The 24,684-nt window shown below is 40.1% G+C and overlaps 1 protein-coding gene and 1 long non-coding RNA gene across 9 annotated transcripts in view; one reads left to right on the top strand and one right to left on the bottom strand.

Moving 5' to 3' along the window:
- The window catches only part of LOC6539060 (polypyrimidine tract-binding protein 1), a 130,490-nt gene that overhangs the window by 29,473 nt on the left and 76,333 nt on the right, over nucleotides 1–24,684 (top strand). Inside the window, exons 1-3 of one of the 8 annotated variants that reach the window (XR_005561761.1) lie at nucleotides 19,969–20,677; nucleotides 21,676–21,824; nucleotides 22,109–24,181. The exons of 6 other annotated variants lie outside the window; for them this stretch is intronic. Coding sequence is in view for 1 of the 2 variants with exons in the window: in XM_015193704.3 (XP_015049190.1) it covers nucleotides 24,179–24,181 (3 nt within the window). In the remaining variant the exon portion in view is untranslated. Of the gene's footprint in view, nucleotides 1–19,968; nucleotides 20,678–21,675; nucleotides 21,825–22,108; nucleotides 24,182–24,684 lie in introns of those variants that run through there. One more of the 8 variants, XM_015193704.3, reaches the window with a different exon arrangement.
- On the bottom strand, nucleotides 7,079–9,427 carry LOC120322015. Its single transcript, XR_005561762.2, has 2 exons — nucleotides 7,740–9,427; nucleotides 7,079–7,679 (listed from the first exon to the last, which is right to left on the bottom strand). It is a non-coding gene; the product is annotated as an uncharacterized LOC120322015 (long non-coding RNA).

Below are 24,684 nucleotides of genomic sequence, written 5' to 3'. Positions count from 1 at the left end.
CATCTTTTAAAATCAAAATTGCGTCGGGCCATTAGACCCGGCATAACAACAAAGGCTAACGGCAAAGACTAATTATTCCCTCGCTTACGAACCCAGGGAGCACAAAACATTATTATTTATATTACTTTGTGAAGCGCGCTTTTGTGCGTGTCCAAACTATTTCGGCACCCAACTTGAAAGGAAGGGAGTGAGCTTTACAAAATGGGTGTAGCCTTTAATAAGTGCCTTGTAGTTTGCGGGATTAGTCTACTTGGTTGTAAAACCAACGCAAGAGAAAGCTATTCTTTTTTAGGATGACTAGAAAGCAAAGGCGAACACTTCAAAAAATATATTGATTATTTTATACTATATAAAGGTAATAATAAATGATGATGATAAAATTAAAAATATTTTAAGATGTTTGGCTATGAATTCATAGCCCTCGACAGTAAATTAAAACATTGAGACAGGAAAAAAATTGTGTTGTTTAATTAAGCAGGAAGTCGCTTAAATGTTTTTAGTGTACCTTTTCGCTATGCGTAGCTCATGTGTCTGACAACTGAAAAGGGATAAACATTAATTTCCATTAGGGAAACACCCTATCGGTTTCTCAAAGGGTCTTGGCTACTTCCGCTCGTAATGTCGTAGGGCGTCTTCGTACTCGACTGTTGTTCTGGTGTGATTTTATGTCCCTGTCAATTGTGGGTTTTACTAACTATGACAACGTTTTTTAATAAATTTTTAATTACAACTTATTTAGGGGTTCTATATTTCTACTACTACTACAATTTAATAAGTTCTGCTTGCCCAATTCATCAACTTGCTCGTGTTATTTGCCACAAATAAAATCCTAAGCATATTTGTTATTATAGATTATTTAAATTAAAGTAGGGCGTTTCGTAATAAAAATTTGAACTGCTCTACCAATTTTCCAATGGTCGATTGAAACTTGAAAACCCTTCCGCAAACAAGCCAATTACTGTGGGACACTTTTACCGCCGGCGGGGGAGCATAGTCAAAGCAGGACTTACCAGGCACAGGTGCGACAGAGGAAAGCGGCTTTAACCCTTAACAGCCCCCGTGGTAACAACGTTACACACATCCTTGGAAACATTTTCCTGTTTACTTTGGCTTTACAGTTCAATATTTATTTTCGCGATTTTCACGCCGTGTGCAGCAGAAAGATTGCTTCTCTGCTGAATCAAGGCAGACCGAAAAGGACGCGTCCCAACTCCTTCGATGCTGTCGAATGTGGACACAACAAACACAAACGGACACATGCATTAGATGAGCTTAAGTGTCGTCGGTACCGTTGCCAGGACTCCAGATCCTTTGTTGTCCTTGTCTGCAGGTGTGCCCGCCGAAGGAGCAATGGAAACTTGTTGGCCAAAAACGGGAAAGACAAGCACACCGACTGAGACTGAAACACAAACAACAGAATGCGACGCCAAACTTTCGGCTACCAAAGTGTTGGGGCAGCGCAAACACACCGTCTGTCTGACTGACCAAATAAGCATTATGAAATTTGCGAAAAACTTTTCTATTGAAAGCGAAACTCTATACAGTCGTGGAGAAAGTTTTTATGGTGTGGTTCCAACACCTTGAGACAAAAAGTCTTTGCTCCGATTTATTTGCATGTGTGCCTATAAATTTGTAATAAAAACCGAAATCGACCGCAAGGATGCCATCCGTAACACAGTCATCAGGGGAAAGCGGCTACACGCTTTCTTACCAAAAACCCCTTTTCCAATCCCACGTTGCCTTCTGTTGTAACTCATTTGACATTATTATGTGAACTTTTTATGGCTGCCAGGGCTCAACGCGACCTTTAGGCTGTGAGTGTGTAGACTTCTAGGCGCAGACACATCAATAAATTTACTTGCCATCCCTTATTGTAGAGTGAGCTCTTTCGATCCTTGGGTAATTATTATTCTGGTTTATGATTCGGTTTTGGTGGCGTCTTCTCTTTATTACACATCTAAGGTGCCCTGTGGTGGTATAAAATTTTTACTCGACTTACGTGCACATATTCCCCTGTAAACTTATGGGTGAAAAGTAGGTTCAAGTATTATAATGTTTATGGCGAGTGGAATAGTCAATGCGTTTCTCATGTCTGGCAGGGTAGATTATTCTGCAAATCCTTTGTGTTTATTACCTTTGCTCAACGCTGATTGGGCTATTTAAACCAAAGCCACTTCGTTGCTTAGAAAATATCGTCTTAAAGAATTTTTCATCTTATTATTTGTTACATTGATAACATAAAAATGTAGTCGGAAATTTAAATAGGAGTATGAAGACTGCCAAGTAGTTTCTCCTGTATTTTCACCCTTCCTTATTCTTTAATCATCTGGCTTTGTCAGTCTCGTAATACCACACATAAAATTCAAAATCATAAAAAGAACGCAGGCACAGCAGGAACAACCACAGCCAGGATTGGCTTTCACATAGAAAGCAAACACAAATATTGGCATTGGAAATGCGATTGCTTTCGCTGGAGATTTGCCCATATTTGTGTGGGCTTTCCAAATGCCGTAAATATGTGCACTTAAGGATCGGATCTGCGCCTAAGGTTTCCTTTGGCCTTATTTTACCTTTACGACGCCAATATAAATTTGTATTTACATTGCAATAATAAAAGCGGACTCGTGGGTATTCAATACAGCACCACTTGCAGCAGCCGTTGGAACGATTTCTGAATTATGGCACTAAAAGTGCACTCAAAGAAGACAGAGAAGCATCCGCTGTTCCACCCAGCAATATGGCGACGTTTTTTAATTCCGCAGATAACAAAGCACTTGTGGCCAAAGCCGTCTCCGTCGCAGCCGCCAAAAGCAAATAGCAAATGGGGCAATAAGCTGGGCTTTTCAGCCGACGTTTGGTCGGGTGGTAGCAGGAGCCGCTCGCAGGCAGATAAAAATCAAAACTTAAGCGCTCTGGGTCGAAGCAGCGAGTGCAGTGGCAAAGCCGCGGCAGCATCAGCCAAAGCTGCAACATGCGCTGCGATAACAATTTCTAATAAAACCTCATGACAGCTCACACACTTGGCTCTGGCTACACGCAAAAAAAAGTTACATTCTACTTAGTATTGGTTATAGGAAATATTAAATTCGAAATTAGTTACTTCGTTTGCCATCTAATGCACCAAATTGCCTTAATAGCATTAAAAAGTTCATGAAGCTCTATTGGTTTGCTGATTTGGTTGCTTTTGGATTCCATCGCAGTGCAGGGTGTTGCAGGACCCAATGAGAGGATTATTGCAGAGCTGGGCGTGCCTTGGCCATAAAGTTATATTATTCTTGGTTGTGGAAACCAGGCTAGATCTCAATATACTGGTAAATTTGTATAATGTATAGTCTGGGTATCACAAGCGCACATGTCGTATTCTTGATGTAGTGCAACCATTATATAATTGCCTAATTACTCAAAACTCTATACGCCCTCAAAGTTTTGCCACAAAAACTTTTAAAGCCGCTAAATTAAGCATGATATTAAAGAAAAGAATGAATTGCATGCAGCCAACTCCTGTCTATTTCAGGGGTTTGGCGTGAAATACTTGAACTCGAGTGTGCACAAAAAACGGATTCCCTAAACTTAAAAAAACATAAGAAAAGATGCCTCCATCTTTTCCTTGAATTGCAGATTTTCAGCGTAATACGTATTGTGCATTGTATGTAAACTTTTTGAATAGCGGGAAATGAGTGAGAGTAAATTTGTTTTTGTTCCTTTTTGCAACCAGTTTTCTCGCCTATTTTCCGGCTTCTGAAGGGGTGCTTCTTTTGTTGCCAAGCTCGCGCAATTTGTTATAAGTGGCTACCATCACCCTTTCTCATGCAAAACCACCAAAACCACCCTGCAGCTCTTTTAAGACCCAAACCGTCCGTTGCGTGTAAAAAAAAGCGTAGAAACGGCATGAAGTATGCAAAACATTTGCATTTAGCATTCAACAAGACAAACAAAAAATGAAGTGCGAAGCATCGAAGCCGCGGCAAATTTTCCAACTAACTGGCAACCGAAAAAATGGGAGACAGTTGAAAAAGGATTCTTAAAAGTTGAAAAAGGGTTGCTTTTGGGTTCTTCGTGCGTTGGCTTTTGTGCTGACAAATTCAGGCGTGATAAGTTTTATGTGCGCTTAGTTGACTGTTTTTAAATAGACCCACGAAAGGAACGGGACAAGAGTGGGCGAGGAACGGTCGAAGGTTCCAAGGAGTTTTTAGGCCAAAGTTAAATAATTGATGTTGACAATCAACAACGCAAATAAAGCAGAAGTAGAAGGCGTGTGCGAGGTGCGGAGTAATATAAATGAATAAACGCCTGGGCAGGTCAACGTTATTATCCTTCAAGCGCTTTAAGTTTTGGGCGGTTTTCATAAATAAAGTCGTTTTCCGCTGAGAAGTAAATAAAAATTAATTAAATTTATTTGACTTGATTTCTTCAACTGACAGAAAGACAAATGCTAGTATAAATATTAAAATCTTATTAACCAGGCGCAAACCGAACGTGCTTGGAAAATCAGGGCCAAGCACAAGAGGACCAAAAGATAAAAATGTGTCAATTGGGAAATCTATTTTGCGGATTTGGGAAAGCTCCACTCAATCAAAGGCTGAAATCACACATGCCTGCCTGAACGATGGGGGCAAACACACCTGCCTGCTACGGCGTCTGCAGGTTCCCAAACTCCTCTTGTCCACGCATATTTAAGTAAAACTTTGCCGCCATCGACGTAGTTGTCCACACATAAATAAAACATTTGCGGCCTGCGAATCGGGGATGAACCGGGAGATGGATGACCCATTGGCGCAAGATGACAGACAGCAACAGACGCAGAGGATAGGAAGAACCGAAAGAAGCTTGAGCTTCAGCAGAAGGAGCAGAAGCCGGCCGGATGCAAGATACAGGAAAATCCCTTTACGAGCCAGCGGAAGTGCGTACAAAATGATACAACCCCACTCCCACCCACGGGACCTCTTCGCCGGCGTTCTGTGTGCGCTTGGTCAAGCAGATACTTCCCCGCATCGGTGTACACCCGCAAAAAAATATGGTGGAGTCCCGTACACTGGAAAACAAAATCGGAATAATTAAACAGTTTTTAATGGATCTTTAAAGTTACAAAGAATCTAAAACTTTAATGAAAGCCACTTAAGTATATTTTTCAGCTGGTAATTGATAGACAGCACAGTTCCACTGAAATACTATCGTACGACATTTTTTATCTGAAACCATGCAAAACTTGCTTTTCAGAATAAATCAAAATATATAATATAGATATTGCTGAGTTCCGTTATCCATCGGTTCAGTGTCGAAACGCTTTTGGGACAAGAGCCAAAGAAAGCGGTTTGGGGACTCCTTCCAAGGGGATAAAGATGAGGATTGAATAGGAGATGGGGACGGCGACATGGCCATTTCAGCATGCAGCAAATTGAAATTGAAATTGGAAGAAGCGAAACGAAATGAATTCTGGAGACGCTAACTGGCCAACCAGCTGATGGCCGTACCCGGCTTCCTGCTGCGAAAAACTGAAACCAAACCTGAGTCACAACGCATTTGCTGGTGGCATAATTGGCGCTTATTTCCTGGACAGATGACGACCTCGTCGTCTCTGCATTTCATCAAATGTTTTTGTGCCTGTCGCTTTTATTGGTCACTAGAGGATGGCTTCTGGGTGGACGGGGGCAATATTTTGGAGGAGGTGGCCCGCACTGTGATTGACAGCTGGGTGAAAGTTTCCTTCAGACGCCGCACAGATTATGTATAAATCTCAATAAATTTCAATAAGCTACAAAACTTGCTTCCTCAGGTCATTTTAGATGCCTTTCAAAGTTTTTATTTTCACTCTCTTGTATTTTTTATGCCCCTCAAAGTTGTTCTTTCTTCCTTTCATTCCTCTATTGGAGAACCCTCCTTCAATTTTGCTTCTTTCTCTGTTTGGCTAACTTTATCAAATGAAGCGTATTAGGGCTAAAACTTTTAATTGGTCATATGGCTGACAGATTGTGCGCTTAAGTGATTTTCATTCCCATACATGTGTACATCAAGTGAAGCTTCTCTTGCGTGTGTAAGAGCTAAGTTGACTTTTCCTCTTGTGGGGAGTTTAGGGCAAACTAATTTTAATCGGATTTTGGAATGGGATCGGCTCAATATTACCGAGGAACATTTTTTAGAATGTCCTTTCTAATTTTTTGTTTAAGATTCTAAGTGCGACCACATTGGTTCGTTCTGTCTGCAGGGTTACGCCCATATAATCAGAAATCCAAAAATGTAACCCCACAAAACCAAATTTATCTTTCAGTAGGCAGTCAAAACTAGAATTAAATTCTCAAGGAGCGACTATCCGCTCACAAAGCGTGAAATATGTATCATCATCATCATCATCTTGTTTTTGATAAAATATGCAGAAAATGAGATAAGCAGCAAAATCCCATTGGTGCTCATGGCAGCAGAGACAAATGCACGAGCACACACAGGAATTGGAAAGAACGGAGAGTGGGACACAATTGCGTGGATAAACAATCATGGGGGTTTGCTGGATGTATTCGTGTTAGTCCAGCATGCTAGGGATTCAATTTTTCAAAAGGAATTCTTAAGCAAGCAAAGCACAATGTGTCGGAAGACACCAGTACCAGTACACAGCAGAGCAGATTTGCCTAGGTGAAAAGGAGCAAAAAGGAAAAGCAAAGATTACCGAATACAACTGCAAGTAAATTACCATTTAAGTAAATTTTTTATGGCGTCAAACACACCAGCCAGTCAGTTAGCCCTTTTTTGTGGGACTCAACCAAAGACAAGAAAGCCTCGAGAAGAAAAACCTCATTGAGGGAGAGACTGAAGATATACGTGGTGTAAATTGAATAAAAGTGGCAGAAAAATGTTGTTAAATTATGCAGCAGCAGAAACAGAAGGAGCTGAAGATTCAGCGGTGACTGAAACATCCTTGATGTATTAGTTAAGCTAATTTACTAACATAAAAGGCGAAAGGAAGAAATTTATAAAAGTGAAATCTTGTCGTAGCCACAGTAAATGTCAATCGGTGCGAGGATGAGGCCAACGTTTAACATAAATGAGAAATACCGTACACAAATACGGAAAATCAAACACAAAATTCTTTGTTTTGTGACTTATTATTTTTGAGATGTATGTACATTTTGAAACCTAACCACCTAGTAAATTATGTTAAATATTCAGCGCTAGTATATTTCGAGATTATCTCCAGTATGACCAATTGCGTACACCTTCCCAAAACACACTTGAACCCTAGCCCGCTTGACTGCTGTGTGTGTGCAAGGGTATATTCATGCCTAGGAAGCAACAGCGTTGTTGGTTCGCTTTAAAGCTAATAGCTGCCACTTCATTTGTGTCAGTCGATGGCACTTCATACGTGACAATGACATCAACAACTATGGGACACGCTCACGTGCACAAAAAGACGCACACTGTGCCGTTGAAGTGGGCGTCTAGGGGTGGCCACGCCCTCAACAAGTTCTCAAAGTCTCCAAAATAAATACACCATGGTCAGCCACGTGGGACTTGAGCTAGCTGTAGTTTGGCCTTCCCGACTTCAGATGGATTCCTAACGGCACCAGAATTTGCAGAAGTAACAAATTATATGGCACATTTAACTTTCGTGAATGCAACAGCGTCTGTTTAACCCGCCTGGCCAGGTGACCCTTTTGTGCAAGTCACGCAGAGCTGTAAATAGATAATCCCTTAAAGGAAGAATACGAGTATTGTTTATAATTTATGAGATAAGTAAGATTATTATTAACCTAATATACGATTTTGCGACTATATGATTTCTGCTTTTCCAACCCGCTTCAAACTCTTTACTTTGATTTGTTGCCGGTAAACGTTAGGCAGCTAATTGGGCAATTTGGGAGTTGTTTAGCAAAATGTTATTGTTATATTATTATGTTATTGGTTTTGACACATAACTTCCAGGTGTAGCGAGTGTTTTCTAAAAAGTGAATTAAAGGTTAAATAGTTTTTAAAGAATAACACGCAGTCCGACGGAAATTGCTTTTAACTCTGAAAAAGGATAGATGAGCAGAGGATCGGAAGAAAAGTGGCGCCTTGAAATTAACACTCTTCAGCCTAATTTGATATTCATGCATTTCTCATGAGAGCGACAGGGAGATGAGGACGTGAAAGGAAAACTTTTCCGTGGCAAAGTGATGGGCAGAAAATCGTTGGCCCACTGCACCGTCAAGGAAAAGTGTGAAAATTCCCCAGTCAGACTTCGCAGCTCGTTTTTTCTGTTGTTGTTTCTCTGGTTTCGTTGATATATTTTTTACTTATTTTGTAAGTGTCTTTAACGACATAAGCCAACCGAAAATCAACTGGTCTTAGTCCTTTGCGTGAAAGACTTGTTAAGGCCTAAATGTAAGCCTATTTCATGGCCTTGTTAAACATTTCTTTGCATATAATTAAGAAACAGACGGAGAGAGTTAAACAGGATGTAATATTTGGTGTTGTTTTTTGTAATATTTTGCGGTCTGTTCTAAAGAAATTTTTAGCCACAACGTATTACGGCCGTTAATCTTTGTTAATGCCCGTTATCGACTTTAACCGTTTTTTCCGAGCTCCGCTTTCACTGGTCCTCCAATGCATTACTTGTAAGCCTCCTTTTGTGTCTTTGGACGGATCTAATCTTTAAAATCATTAAATCATTATTTTCACCTCCTGAAGCTTTACCCCCGGAGGCTTTCTAATATTACGTAGAATTCCGCATAAAAATGAACGTGAAAGGACGCTCTTAGTGGTAATTTTGTATGCATGTGTGTTTGGCCTTCTTTCCACCCTCCCGTGATTTTACTTATTTTAATTTGCATTCTTGCCCTTCGCAAGAGGAGGATGAGAATTTGTCACAATTCAATCAGGAGGCTGTTTTCCTTTTTCGGGGGCTTTAATAAATAAATACGAGAACGAAATTACATTTGGACCCCGAGGGGAAAACAGGCACTCAATAACTTGCAAGGTGAAATCCCCTTTTTCCCCTCTTTGCCTAACCATTATTTTCCCTCCCCCTAATCAACATACAATTCACTTTCGCTCTCAAGCGATGCTCATATGAGGAAAATCCAGGACAAGCCTGGGAAGGGAGAAAAATCCGGAAATAAGAGAGTCTAAAAATGTGATTTGAATTGTTCCCTTGTTTCTTTTTCTGGCCAATTTGCAAATTTGCACAAAGGGGTGGTAGGAGGAAGTAAGAGCGGGGGAAGAGCGGTAAAGCAAATAAACAGTTAATGCTTTTATGCAAATTTATGCCATTAACACAAATAAGCACAGCCCCAGTCAAAATTTGAAAACAATTTGTCACTCAAAAGTCACTTTTGCTTGCCATCTCTCTCCTTCCCACAATTTTCTTTGTCTTTTCATTTGCGTACACCAGCTCCTTTCTTCACGTGTGTGTGTGTGTGTATGCATGCAAGGACAAAATCAACAAAAACAAAATCAAAGAAACAGTGACAAGTGCAGAAGTGAAATAAAAAGCCGTGGCGAATGAGCCCACTAAAACCGATGATAATGAAGATGCCTAGTCAGTGTCTTCGTGGTGGAGTAAAATAAGGTGGCGGGTGGCTTGTGGGTGGGAGAATGCCTGTGGCAGTGACAACAGCACGAGGCTGCAGAAAACACTGCCAAAAATCAAAGTCACTGAAAATTAAAAGTAATTTGTTTGCTAAAACACCCAAGACATTAGGACATTAGACATTGCAGGGACTGCGGAAGTGGTGGTGGGTTGGTCGGGGCGGGGATACGCACAAATTGAAATGTGAAACTCATGCCAAGTGGCATAAAGACGACGACGAATCAACCCAGAGTGGCAGTTATAAATAGAGCTAGTGGTGGTGGAGAAATTTAACACAAAAATGAACACAATGCCACACATTTGGGGGGATGCCAATCGAAGTGGTCAGAACTTCTCATTCTTATTCATTATTTAGAAAACGAACTCTTTGGAAAATGGCATTTATATGCTATCCTAGTGCGCGACTTTAAAAAGTAGTAGCATTGCTAACCGAATTCTCTGTACTGTGCGTTTACCAAATCAAAGTTTTGGCTCTCACTGTCAAATTCTCTCTTCTCCTGCGCTTGTTTGGTTGTGTTTGTGAGCTGACTTCCCACTGGCAGCCCAAAAGTATGCAATGAACAAAAACGCATTAATAATTGAGGAGCTCTGGTGCTGCCACTTGGTTATGCCGCCACCCATCTCCTGTTTCCGCATGATGCGATATTTTAATGCATGATATATAAATGGAAATTTCATTTAAATTACATTTGATCTTTTATTTAAAGTTGCTGATTAAATTTTGATGTTATTCCTCTCATTTCAGGTGAGTACTGTTCTTTGCTACCCCTGAGTGAGTAAGTTTAAAGATTTCTATATAAATCAATGCAGCAAATTATGATAAATTATTATTTATTATATGCCAAGAAGTGCGAAAAAGGCGAATAGCAAATCTATTTTCATTAAAAGGACTGACAGCTACATTTTCTGTACCCATTGAACTTTTGGCAAATTCATATTCTTTTTTATTTATTATGCTGAAGTTTGTCTTATTATTTTGTTGATCCTTCTATTACGCACAAAGTTTGGCATATTTTAAGAATTTTATTATTAGCATGTTTGGCATGTTAAGACGATTTTAGATTCAGTCGATACTTGCGAGTTGCAATAGAATTTAAATACGTTTTAACCTTTATTAGCTCTTTTTTTATAAGTATTTCAATTAAAATGAATAACAGAAATTGCTTTCAAGCGACATAAATTTCATATCGACCACATGCAACAACATATCCCAGGCAGCAGAAGACTTTTGCTTAAATGCTTTTGTGGCTGCCCCAGGAGCACATGCAGCGAACTGAAAAATGCAGTCCCAAACTGGTTTTTATTGCAACCGCAGGAGAGTAGAGGAGGGTTCGCACATACCATTCGCATTGGACTTGATTGCTGACTTTGTTTCTTGAACTTGGCCAAAGGCAAAAAGAAAAAAGTCGGCGCGACGTTCTGTTTGACTTTTGTTTTTGGAACCGGCAGCACGCTAGTGTTTGACTTTGAAATTTGAATGCACCGACGTAACGCGCGGCAATTGTTTTGGCTATAGAGCACACTATGTGGGACCGCGTCCGGTGCAGAAATTGCGCTACTGCCAGCTTCATAGGGGTCAATGTACGCTGTTTTATAGATACAGTTTATGACTATGTGGAAATTAATGTCACGATCATGGATTGATGGCATAGCCAGTGCAATCAATGAACTGCAAAGTGAACCTTATTCACTTATACCTTGCTAGAAATGTTTAATAATTTAAACTTAAATTCTATCGAGAGAAAAACTAATTTCAACGTGTTGGGAATAAGGTTGCAAGATAATGAAAATCAATTAAACGCAAACTGACTTTGAAAATCGTAACAAACTGAGTCCCTGTATTGAGTGATAGCTGTTTTCCAACTAGTTTCTCCGACTGCACGGCATTTTTGTCCGCGATTTTCGCAACAAATTTAGTTGCAATTCATGAGAAATGTTACGCTACGCTACGAGACAAGTGTTGTAACTTTTCTCATGACCAACAGCGATCAGTCATCTGGCAAAGTGTGTTGTAGTTTTTGTGGCCAAAATGGTCAACGTACTCTTCGTGGTCTTAGGAGCCGCAAGTGGTTAGACTAGTCTAGCGACTCTTGTCCACAGGCTGTTGGTCGTGCCTGCTGCTAGACAGCCGAGAATGGCTGCGTCAGAATCTGCATTCTTGAGAGGTCATTTAAATGCCCAGTCAGCTAGCGAATCTCTTCACTGAATGAAAATATTTCATACTCTCATTTTCCCAATATTTTAACGTCCCTTATATTTGTAAATGTCGAGCACCAGATTGTATATCTAAACCTTTTTCTATACTACATTATTTTCTAACTCAATAACGAGTTAAATATTAAAAACTGAAAGTACTATCCGCAAGCATATCCAGTAAAATTGCGCATCAGTTCTTGCTGTGCCGTCTGCTGCGCTGATTTGCCGCCGGAAGTTGGCCAGAGCTGCTCTGTTTGCTGGCCAACTGACTGCTGGCTTACCGAGCCATTTGCCGATGCCACTCTTCTACGACTGTTAATCAACAGTCAAAAGCTTTGTGGGCTTAACAGCTCTCTCCCCTTCGACCTTTTCGCAGACTGTTGGCATTCGTTGGATCCTTACCCCTTCGAGCTTCCTGTTGGCCAAGTTGGCCCCTCTATTAGTATAACAGTGGGGAGGTATTCCCAATTCGGTGCGAGTTTCCTAAAACCGGTTTCCTCGCACACCAGTTGCGCATTTATTATGCATGGAATCGTGCGGCATGCCACTTCTTCCTGTTGCTTCTCTGTTTGTGTGCCAAGTGCTTGTGTCCTATGAAGCTCGGAGCTTGGAACTTGGCTCCGTGCCTGAGCAAACCAGCCACATTTCTCCGCCCCGCACTTGCCTCTCGGCACGATTGCGATCAGTTTCTGTTGCCTTTTCTCTTTCTGTTTTTGTCTTCGTCTGGCTCGTTAAACCTTGGCCTTGAGGCCCTTAAATGACGCGCTATCGACGAAATAAACACAAAAAAAAAATTGAAGAAAACGAGTAAGAAAATTATTCCAGTGGCTAAGTGGCTTTAGACAGCTTCTCTACTTTTATAATTCTGCCTAAGCGTATTGTTCCCTCACGCTAAAAATGCCGACTTGTTATAAAGATTTCAAATTTAAACATTGATCCTTTCTAATCTAAAGGTATAGAAAGCAATCATGTTATTCTCATTTGGGTTTGCGTAGTGTGGACTTAAAGAAGAATGTACTTGGTCAAAAACCAATCTCCTCCCTTCCCCATTTGTCTTTTGACAAGCTATGTCCTTCTCACAATTCCGTGAGAATGGAGACTTCTTATCTATCTGCCGAATTATACCGACTGAAGCTGCTGCCTAGAAACTAAAATCCTGGCTTGGCCTTCGCTTTCATTGTGTGTGCTGGTCTGGCTTCATCTACTTCTCTTCCATCTGTGTAGCTGACTCAGCTTAAAGCCAAGGCAAAGCGTCAGTAGTCTTTTCTCTTATTCGTTCTTGATTTCATATAAATTCATTGTTTGGGAAAGTTTTTCTGAACATTGCAGCTCATTAGCCGTTAGTTTCATTTAAAGCAAAGCACAAATGCACTGGCTGTACGGCTGTACACTCAGAATTGTGAGCACAATAAATCAGAGTTTAAAAAGTGAAACCAACAGAATGCAGCCATGGTCTCGGCCATATAATTCCTTCCAATCAGTGCAACCCCTTCGCCCCAAGCATTCTCTCTTAGCTGCTACGCGAAGGTCGGCAAAGGTAAGCTCGGCTACAGATCCAGCTCCTTATTACATTTTCCATTGTTGGCTCGGCTCCTTGCCAGTGTCTATCTGCTGCACCTTCTTGATTTCGGTTACCAAATTATTTTTCGTAACGGCTTTTGACTGCATCTTCGCTTTTGTACTCAAAGACAGGATTAATCTGAATATATTTAGATTGCAGATTGTTTACCTTAACATATATATTAAATATTATATTATTGATATTAAAATAGAAAAAATCACGTATATTAAAAATATTTTAATTGGAGAACTATTTAGGTTAGAACAAATTAAAGTTTTAAAACTTAATTGGCACGTAGTTAGAGAAAACTGAATTCTATATTACCCAAAATCTTTCTATTTCAACTGTTTCTTACTAATTGTTTTGGTAATCCTTTTCGCCGTAAATGGATCTTAAACCTCCTTTAGTTTTCATCACTAATGTCATTTGGTTGCCGTCAAATTGTATTCTAAAGTATGGGTTGTTTATGTAGAAGTTTTATTCAAGTAAAAATAATCGTAACAAAAGAAAAAAAATTCTTTTGAAGTGTATTATGGTATCAGTGTCATCTCTTTGAAGGACTCTCCAGTGATTAATCCAAATCTGCTTAGGCAGCATTCAGCGCTATTCACGCAGCCTGTACCTCACACTTGTCTTAAATTAGGCATATAACAAGTTTTCTTTTGATGGCTGAACAAAAAAATGAGACAAGTGGGGAATGGAGCATAAAATGAAATACTTTTGTCAAGTGGCAAACATAATGCTTTCTTCCCAAATCACGCTAATGAAAAGCTCGGGCGACATCAATACCCGGGAATAAGGACTCAGGAAGGAACGACGCAAGTGGAGAGGTAAATAAACTTAAAAAGTCCCACTTGATGTGGGTGGCGCTATATTGGGTGAGTGGTCATTCAGTCAGTCAGTCAGTGTGCCAGGATATGCCAAGTAGTTGTCGCCCACGCCTGGATTCCTTTTGGCCTCCTTGAGCTCGGCGGGTTGATTCTCGACCCAATCCGCTTAGCGAGCTCGGCTTGTTGTTGTCCTTATTGGTTGTAAGTGGTTACAATGAGATTATGCTTCATTAAGCGGCCGGGCCAGGACTTTTTGCCTTGGCTCCTGCACTGGGACTCGTTCGCAAATCATAACGAGCTCTCTGCGCGCCATTAGCGTCACTCTGGCTGGCGATAATAGCCAAAGCACTTGGACTAATGGACGACGTGGCTGCCCTGCTTCAATTGATGCAATTGCAAAATGTTTTCCAGACTTTTCGCCACGCTCACATACAGGTACTGGAATCTCAGATATGCAGTCTGCTTAAATCCTCAGACTGTGCCGTTCACGGTCATGATGATGATGTAGCTGTTGTGGTGGCTGATGCAATGGTAACTCCATTCCCCTTTTATGCGGCTCTCTCTGAATTCGCCTCGTGATCCCTCCGATTCTTCGCCACAGCGCTGCAAAATGCCTGTTGCCAAAGTTGCCAAACTTGTTTCATTTGCGGTCCAAATATAATTGCGGCTGCGTTGAAACTTCATGCGCTTTATCTGCACTGAGGACAAAATATTGCTGTAATATAGCTATTATAAACAATATATATATTTTTTTTCTTAATTTCATGTACGAAAAGGTTATGTTCAAACCATAACCAATAACCATAGACGTTTATTAATTCGAATTTTTAAAGCTGTCTCTTTTTGTTCTCTGTGCACCTTCCTTGCTGCATTACTGTTTATATCAGGTTTCTCCTCTGGCTGATGCTGTATTTAAGCCCTTTTTTTTTAGCTGGAATTTCGTTATTGAGAATGTTTCACTGTTGCCCTGATAAAAGGCGTTCATGAGAGATTTCATTGGTTTTGGCTTAAGTCTGGGCTTGGTGTGGAAATGGAAACAGTATAAGCATTTGCGTTAGGTCAATGAGTGAAATAAGGTGACTCCAAGTAAACAGTTTATTTATTGTTGTTCAATCCATAAAAATGCTATAAGATTTTGAAAATTCCGTTATAAATATGATTCGAATAAAAATGTGTGGCTTACACGACAAAGTTCATGGTCAATAGCCCACAGCAACATGCAACTGATTATTTCCCTCTTTAAAACTTAATGTTCCGTGCTCCACTGAACTAGAGAACGGAATGAAGATTTCGCCGGGGACTTGCTCTTAAGAATCAATTATCTTGTTGATATCATGACGAGATCAAATCGGAGCTGAAAAATGCGGAAGAAATAATAATTATAAGAAGAGACGAGCAAAAGAGATCGCTGAATAAATTATGTTCCCCAGGGAATTCCACCACTCGAGTTGCATATTCCAGCTGCTTGCTTTCGGCAACATGAATTTGAGTTAAAATAAACCAAGTGACAGCCCCGGCTGACTATAATTCTATTGCCATGTGGTTAGAAGGAGCTATAGCTTAATACGAAATGGGGCGGGCCACCATAGAGGCGACACATACCAGTGGCGAATTATGGCCAAGAGCCGCTGTGGAAAGAATGCCGTGAGCCAAGTTAAGCTCAAAAGGAAGCCACGAGAAGTAGAAGCCAAAGCGGAGCATCTCTTGCAACTTGCATGTGTCTCTGTCTACAGCTATATCATCTTCTCTGTCTGTTTTGAGCGTCATGCAGTTCTGCCGTTTTTACCATTTAATGCACTTAGGAAAAACGTTATATAACTTATACTTAAATTAATCTGTTATTTTAAGTGGTGTATTGAAAATCGAATTGTGACGAAAGATAATGAACCAAACCGAAAATTTAAAGTTGTGTTTTCGTTTTTGATAAATATTTGTGTTAAATATTTAAGCTAATTTTTGTTCTCCGAAAACTTTCAGTGCCCAAGAACAAGCAAACGCCCAGCCAAGAAAATACTTGGCGCAGAAGAAATATTCGAGTGAATTAAAATGTGGCAAGTTGACTGTTTCGTGCATTTAGTTGCTGGTTCGTTGGCTGACTCCATCTTACCTCGTTCCTTCGGTCTTTTATTCTTCTATTCTGCTGGTGAGTCGCCAGATTCGCTTGGCTTCCTTTGCGGACCGAAGGTGCAACTTAAAGTTGGACTTGGGGTGGGACTTGGGCTAGTAAATACTGTAACCACATATTTCTCTCCAAAAACATTCGACTTGCGCCTGAATGTCGTCTGCGGTCCCAAGAGCTCTTCGTTGTTTCGGTTTATACCTTGGAAACAATGGCTTGCAGTTGGCGTGTTGCACGACTTAAATTTAAAGGCGAATTTTAAAAAAGCAAAGTACTTAATTTTTAATTTGCAACATATAAGTTACAACATAACTGTATAAGTTTAAGTAACTCAAAAAGGTCATACATTAAGTAGAACTCTTTTAGTGCAAGTACCGTGAATTCGTCTATTTTTTTTTTAGGACAAAATACCATTTTCTTTAAGGGTATTTAAGACTTCGACCATTACTGTACCAATATTCCAATGTGTTTCCAGTAGGATCCTCGTCCGCTACCTCGGCGCACTTGAATGGCCAAGTCAACTTCACAGAGAGCTGGCTTTCTTGACTGCTTCTCCCGTAGGTTGTTTGTTGGCCATTCGTAGCTGGGCTCTATCAACTATTCGCGGCTCAGCGAGACGCTTCCGAGATTGAGATTCATGGCCTGTTGCATGCCTGAGCCATTCGACTAACTGCTACTTCTTTCCCTGCCCACTTCTCTGGCCAACATCAAGGCGACTTGGCTATCAGAATTATGCGGCTGCAGCGGAAAAACACACATAAATAAGCGGGTACATCCACATGCTTTGAGCCATACGAACTTATGCATTTTCCTTGAGTCTGATGTGGGATGTTGCTGCTGCAAATTGCACATAGACAGCTTTGCTTGGCTGTACTTCGACTACTTGTTGCTGCAACAATGTTGCTAACAATAAGTCTATAAGGAAACCCTGTCAATGGTGTAGACAGTTTGTTTATCCAATTGAGCAAGGTTTTATTTACAGCGTGGTCATACCATTTTCGGTAACCAATTTTTATGGCTTAATCAAAAATCTGCTTGAAATTTGTTTTGTTGCCCCGGCTTGTGTTTTTATTCTCTCTGCAGGTAAGCTGTGCTTTACAATTCCTTACTACTACCCATAGTAATTTCAACAAAAAAATAACGTAATCAAGGCTAATACGGGCTTATACTGAAGGGCTGGTCCAGGGATAAGGGGTAAACACAAACGCAAATCATTTAACGGGCCCAGCTTAGATTGGGGCGCATATTGTTTTATATGTGTCCCCACGATCCTGTGTACAAAAAGTACACCGGCAGAAATTTATCTAAGGCACTCCATTTTCTATCAGATTGGAATCGAATTAATTCCTTGCAGAATGGGATTTAAAACTAATATAGAACAAAAATACCATAAATAGAAAATACCATAAAAAATGAAAGTGGGCTCGTGGATGTAGAAAGTATTCCATCTAAGAAATAGGTTTACCAATTCACCTAAAATATCTTGCCCAGTGCAGAGCAATGAAAGTTGCCAGTAAATTGCGCGTAAATCCCATAAACCGTTTACAACTACAACAGCTCTCATCGCCGTCATCGATGACGATGCTGAAGCCAATGCTGTTGCTGTGACCCCTGTCGTTGATATAGCCGCAACTGCCGCCTGCAACAATAACCAAACGATTTTTATGCACACAGCCATTGCTCCGTCCCCGGTTTTAACGCTCCTCTAAAAACGTTATTTCTATCGGAGGGGCTGATGATACGCCGAACCAACCAGCTGACAAAGCTAAATCCCTTGATTTGCTTTACGTTCAAAAGTCCCTATAAAAATCGAGCAAGTACTGTAAATAAAATATACAGTTATTAGTTAAAACATAGAAATGAGATATCGTTTTATTCCCCCTCCAAATCAATCGTCCCATTTCCATACTGGTGAAAGATAAAGTGCATTAACGATTTAGCCTGTGTGCGTGATTATATTTTGCACATCCTCAGAGGTGGGTTTTGAGCTCATAAAATTTAAGGGTTTTGATGACTATTATTTTCTCTTTGCTTTTTAAATGATCAACCCATTGATTTACTCGTCGGGCAAAATCTAGGTTATTAAAATGCAATGCTTGATTGATTCGTTTAAAATTATGTAAGAAGAAGTTGAGCATAAAGTTATATCGTCGTTCGTTTATATGACGCAATAATTGCCCAAGTTTTTGTGTATGAATACAAAAAAAAAAAATGCATTTATAAATGTTTTCCGCTCAATTATTTAGAAGCTTGAATTATTATTTTACAACGTTACAGCTAGATCTTTTATCGCGTTCTCTAATTGTTTCGTTTAACAGCCTAATCTTTTTCTCGAAGCGATTTGGTATGAACAACCAGCTGAGGATAATGTTATCTGATTCTCGTCTTATCAGAAAGCTCTGAGCAGGGCTTTTACCTAACAGTCGATAGTAACCCCGCAGCTTACTGTTAAATAAAACTACCCCTCACAACAAATTCTTTTCGCCAATTTCCCCTCATTTGGGGGTTTGCCACCCTCCAACAAACTGCCGAAAGCACACTTACAAACCCGCATACCTACGCATAATTTTCACCTTGGCGTCATGCGCTCTGCCAACGTTCGGAGTCGCCGTCGGCTGGTGTACGTCGGGAAAGATTTTTTCGGCTTTCCGGTTCGCTTTCGCTTCGTCAGCCTTGGCCGAGCTTTTCGCTTTTCCGAACTTCGGTGTTTCCCGCTACGTTTTGTGGGGTGGCAAATGCTCACCTGAATGCCGAGCGAGCTTCGGTGTTGTGGGGGTGTTTTTGAGCCACCCTCTTTTGCCACATTTCCGAAGCAGGTGTAACAATTATTATTTTCTCGTTGATTTCGCTGCCGACGTCGTTTTGGCGTTTTTTTTTTTGGTACTCTCGTAGCTGTCTGCCTCTCGCTCGAACATTTTGGCCCTTTCGCTTGCACCTTTGTCGTTTGGGTGGCGCACACGCATGGCGCATGCATTTGCTGTCTCACGTAGAAGTGTTCGTGTGCGTGAGTCCTGCCTTTGTGTGTGTATGTGTGTGCCAGTAATGTTACTGCAACAATTGGCGTTACAAGAACAAAAACTAAAAATAAGGGGTATCTGGGAGACATCCTTCGGGTAGTTCCTCCCAATGGTCACCTCCACTTGCGATCCTCAAAAGACTTATACGGATAGGCTCGAACTATATATAGCATTATGTACATACATACATATATACATATATACATATATTCTTATAAAAGTTCGTATAAGTGCTCGTTGTGACCCGCTGAAAGTAATTATTTGTTAATTGCGCACCTGAAAAATTCACCGAGACGACGAACTATACCCATCAGGTAGGAGAACAACGGCTGAGAGAGTGAGAGCGAGTCGCTGAACAGGAGAAGGCCTGAAAGGTGTGCTACTGATGACTCGTTTTTATACCGCCTTTTTTCGGAGTCTTCGCTGCGAAGAGGAGAAATGCTGCTCACGACAGCCGATTCCGGCAGCGTTTCGTGACCATTCGTATCGGCCGCGTTCGTTCTTTAAGCCCGAGTCCGGTTCATGGGCCCACTGTTGCTTTATTTTGGTTAGCACTCGTCGCTGTTCTGCCGCTGCCGACGCAGCAGCAACAGATTCAATCCCGGCAGCGACTGCAGCTGCGGCAGAGGAATCGGCGTCCGACTCCGAAACAAAAAGGTATATTACCTTAGAATGCCATTCGTTCTTACTTCAGTCTTCGTACAGTCTTTGCTTTAACCCGTTCCAACTCTGTCCGCCGCTCAGCTCGTTGGCTCTCTATAGGAATCGAATCGAATCACCTAGTATAACAGCAGCAGTAGCATCAGGTCGGTAGCCCACGTTGTTCCCCGGTTTCGTTCCGTTCAGCCATCATTGAAAGTTGGCGTCGCAGTCGCAGTTGCCGTCGCTGCCTACGTCCCAAACCAACCACCGCCACACGCCTCCGCCAACGCCAGCGACATCCTCTCTACCACCTCTGGTAGCACCATCAGCAGCAGCAGCAACAGCACGGCAGCAGGAGCCACAACCAGCACCAGAACACTCTCACACACTCTCCACTCACTGACGAATTTCAATATCCAAATCAAAGTCGGGTTCAAATCGAAAACAGCCGCAACAGCAGCAACAACGCCTCGCAAACAGCACGCGGATAATGATAAAAAGAAAATAACACGCGCAGTTCGCATCCAGTGCCCGACTCGAACAGATCACATCAGTCCAGATCCCAGTCCCCGAGAATATTTTAATCGAAGCTTCAAAAATTCACTAATTGAAAAGTAAAATCGACTCGACTTCCGGCTTCGTGGTGTTTTCACTTTTCGTGCGTGTCAATCAAATAAAAAAATCCTCAAATATAAAACTATACTTTAATTTTCGTTTCCCAGTGTCTTTATCGCACCTTGCGCTTTCTGAAATGTAAGAAAAAATAAATAAACAGCAAGAACATAACAGAATAAAGAATATTTTGTGCTCACAAACGTAATAATTTAACAATAAGCGAAGAACGAGCACGAGCAAAGCGAACCAAAAATTGCTGGCAAAAGTTCGTTGCTCGAGAGCCGCTCTCCAATTCTTGGACCGCTGATATTTCCTATAGGCCTTGGCAACAACAAGTTCTGAGCCATCATCAGTCTTTCTGTTCTCTACGTTTAAGCCAGACATAGGCTAAGACATATCAGAACCGGCAAAACCAAGAGCGTCTCCAACAAAGAAACACGTTTTTGTGTTTGCAAGCCCACAAAAAAATCGGGAAAAAAAATAAAAACGAAAATAAAGGAAAGAAAACACGAAACAAAAACCGAAAAAGAAAGACGAAAAACAAAATAGCAGGCAAAAAAGCAAACGTATTCCTCTCTGTTAGCTCCGACTCGAGTCTACTTCTGGCCATAAAACCTTATGGCTTGCGTTCCAATAGGCCGCACACAATCAGCCGTAGTCAGCATAGACGCCATCCTCTTGGCCACTTGTCGCTGCTGCTGTTGGCGTACTAAGTACGCTTTCATATAATTCCCGTAGTTTATTTTTATTTTTGCAATTACACGTTGGCGGAGTGCTAGGGAGACAGCGATCGGCCCACGCAATGTTTCACGGGCTTGAACTCTCTCCATGCTTCTTACCTGTTTTTGCAGCGGGCGGCTGTGTGACTCAACAGCAAGAAGAAAAGCAACAGCGGCACAACAAACCGGTAACGCTGAAGAAATTTCGTGCGTGTTAAACAGAATCTAGGGAAAGAGAGAGAGACCCAGGGGCTCCCGCTTGCCTCTCCGCCTTAAAACGTGTTTTTCACAACTCACAAAAAGTTGTAAAGAATGTCTCATAAAAAAGTTAAATTATTTACACACTTGAAGCGTACAATAGAGCACAAGATATTCAGAATCGCAAAATATTCCCTGATTTTTTTGCCTTTGTTCCAGAGCCATAATTACAAGACCCGCAAGGACAGCAATAAACCAAACAAAAATATTTATTGAAAATAAAATCAAGAGAGCTCACCACAATAAAAAAAAAACCAAAAACTTCATTCTACATCCAACTTCAACGACTCTGACTCGACACTTAATTGGTAATAAGAGTAAATTATTATTAAATATTTACGTCCATTGTGTTTCGTTTTGTTGTTTCTTATTTTGTGCAGTGCCATTTTTCGTTTTTGTATTGATATTCACTTCATATGGCTTATTTCCTCGATTTCTTGGACCTTCATGTTTGGCTTTGAATTGGCAAGATTAATATGCGAAAGTAAAATTTTCCAATTTGATTCCATTTATTTATATGAATTCGATTTTATTTCCTGCCATTTACCTCACAAGAAAATAATTACACAAATTTTACAAATCTATTGACCAGCAATCAGAAACTGACAAGTCCCAGCATAAATGAAATAAAACTAGAGCTAAAGGCAACCAATCTCCGTACGTACTTCGTGGTATTTTTCTTAGCCCAATACAATCCCTCTCCGAAACCCGCCCCGCCCAAAAACCCATCAGCCATCAACACTACCGAATAGAATTCATTAAGAAATTAAAACTGAAGAAAACAAAGTAATAACAAAGTAAAACAATACAGAAAGGCACAAAACAAGAAACAGACAAAAGTGGTGAATTGTTGCTAAACAAAATTCCAGTCGGTACGAAGCAGTATTTTAAATTATATATACGAGCTAAGTGTAATAAAGAGATATTTACAAAAACAGATCCTGTTAAGACATACACGAAAGAATTGCAAATTTTATAGCAATTTATGAATCAAAATATATATTTGGATCTTCTGCTGTTAATTTTGAGCGTAATTTAAAAGGGAATTTAAACTCTATATAGAGGTGGCCGGAAATCAATAAATAAAGGTGACCACAGAAAAAAACTGCACGAACAAGAAATCGGAAAAGGTGATAGGCAAATAAGTCGAAGGTAACGACGATAGAAAAGTGAAAGAATGCAAAGGTTGTTAAATTGAAAATTATGTATAAATATTTACAAGGAGCATACAAAATCCGTTTAATAGCTACATATCAGCATCAAAGGACGGCAAACAAACAATTAGAAAGCACTTGAAAGAATTTCCAGAAAAAGAAAGAAATCAAACAAAAGTAGAAGGAATAGTTATATACATATTAATGCTACTCAACAATCAAACCAGCCCCCAAATTAACCCGAAAGTAAAGCAGAGTAGCATATTTTAAATAGTTAAATCCTGCATTTGCCTACTGACAACGGTTGTATGAAGGCATAGAAAAGTCAATTTTGTAGTTTATAAGCAAGCAGTGTCAATCAGAGACTATCTCAATCTCAATCACTTTCAATCGACTTGGAAAATAACCACTGACCGATTTTCCTAGCTTCGACTGCTCTATCATACAGTAAGGGGTTAACGATTTTAAGGGAATAGGTTTAAAGTGGGATCGCCGGGTCTAATCAATGCCTCGATCGACAAGAAATCGCGTTTTGACAATCACACGAAATTAGCGTATTTCATATACACATCAGATATAGCGCCTACGCGCGTAATATAGGATTTATATACATTCTTCTCTACATCATATATTTATAAAAACAAAAGTTTTTCTAGCCTAGGCACTTTACAGATCTTAAATCGAACCTCTATTCTATGACAATCTCTAAGACAACCACTCTAATCCAAAAAACTCTAAGGCTTAAAAATAATTAAAGCGGTCTTTACAATCTACAATCATCTTACAATCAATCGCAACTTCAAACAATCTTTAAACGGTTTTCATATCTCTAAATACATATTTATGAACGTCTAAAATATTATTCAACCGCAGTAGTGATATTAAGCATATTAACATTTTTAATAACACTTTAAAATACGCTCAAAATCAAAAAAAAAAAAAAAATAAAAGAAATAAGTAAAATCGTGTTAGCTGATTGTTTTGTCCATCGAATTAGCGAAGCAACAATTTGCGTAAAGCTTTACGTCACAATATTGGTAAAACAAAAAATATCGAAAACTAACTCAATTGGCATTATATAGAAACCATAAGCAGAGATCATATATTCACCAAATCACAAAAACCAACAAACCCTGTGCAATTTCCTTAAAATCAAAACCTGTCAAGAAAATACCAAAAATAAAAAAATAAAAAATCCAATACTTCAAACGCGCCAAAAAGTAAAAGCTCTCGAGTAACAACCAAGTGCTAAAATTAGAAGCGGAGAAATTTAATCAACATTTGTTGCCAATAAAACTGTCATCATTGCTGCGTTAACAGAAAACACGGCGTCAGCAGCGATTGCAGCGCTCAGTATCAGCAGCAGCTCTCAAGCGTCGCTTGCCGTCAACGCCCCCGCCACACCCACACCGCCGCCCGCTTCGTCAGTGGCAGGAGCAGCAGCTACGGTAAAGAACGAGATCGTTGCATCCGATTCGGCCGAATCCTCCCCTATACAAGATTTAATAATGGTAAGCGCCGCCAAAATCAAACTACCGAATCTTCACTCGATCATCAAAAAATCGAATCGAAAAATTAGAACCGCTAAACTAACAGTCAAACAAAATGAGTATGAATTCGATATCAGAATAATCTTGATAAAACAATATGGCAACAGTTCTACTAACTAAAAATATATATGAAACTTGTACAGTTTACTATGCAAAAAGCCAATTATATGCCTAAAATTATTTTTTTGTTTAACTTTCTCTGCCATAATTAATCTATATTGCTAGCCTATCTAATATATTTCGGAAAATTTCAGAAGTTTTTAATGTCAATGGGGTTAGATTGAATTAATCTTTACTTTTAAGTTGTACTTAAGTTAATTCTTTTATTTTATCTGGGGAACTAGTTTTACTTTTAATACTTTATTTTACGCCTTCCTCTGCGATCGTGTATATAGGTTATTTTTAGATTCTGTTGCCAGCTAAACCATTGACATTAAAATCTAATTAAACGAAGCTGAAGCTCA

This window comes from Drosophila yakuba, chromosome 3R (assembly GCF_016746365.2).
Source record: "Drosophila yakuba strain Tai18E2 chromosome 3R, Prin_Dyak_Tai18E2_2.1, whole genome shotgun sequence".
Taxonomy (NCBI): Eukaryota; Metazoa; Arthropoda; class Insecta; order Diptera; family Drosophilidae; genus Drosophila; species Drosophila yakuba.
This window is presented reverse-complemented; position numbering and strand designations above follow the sequence as displayed.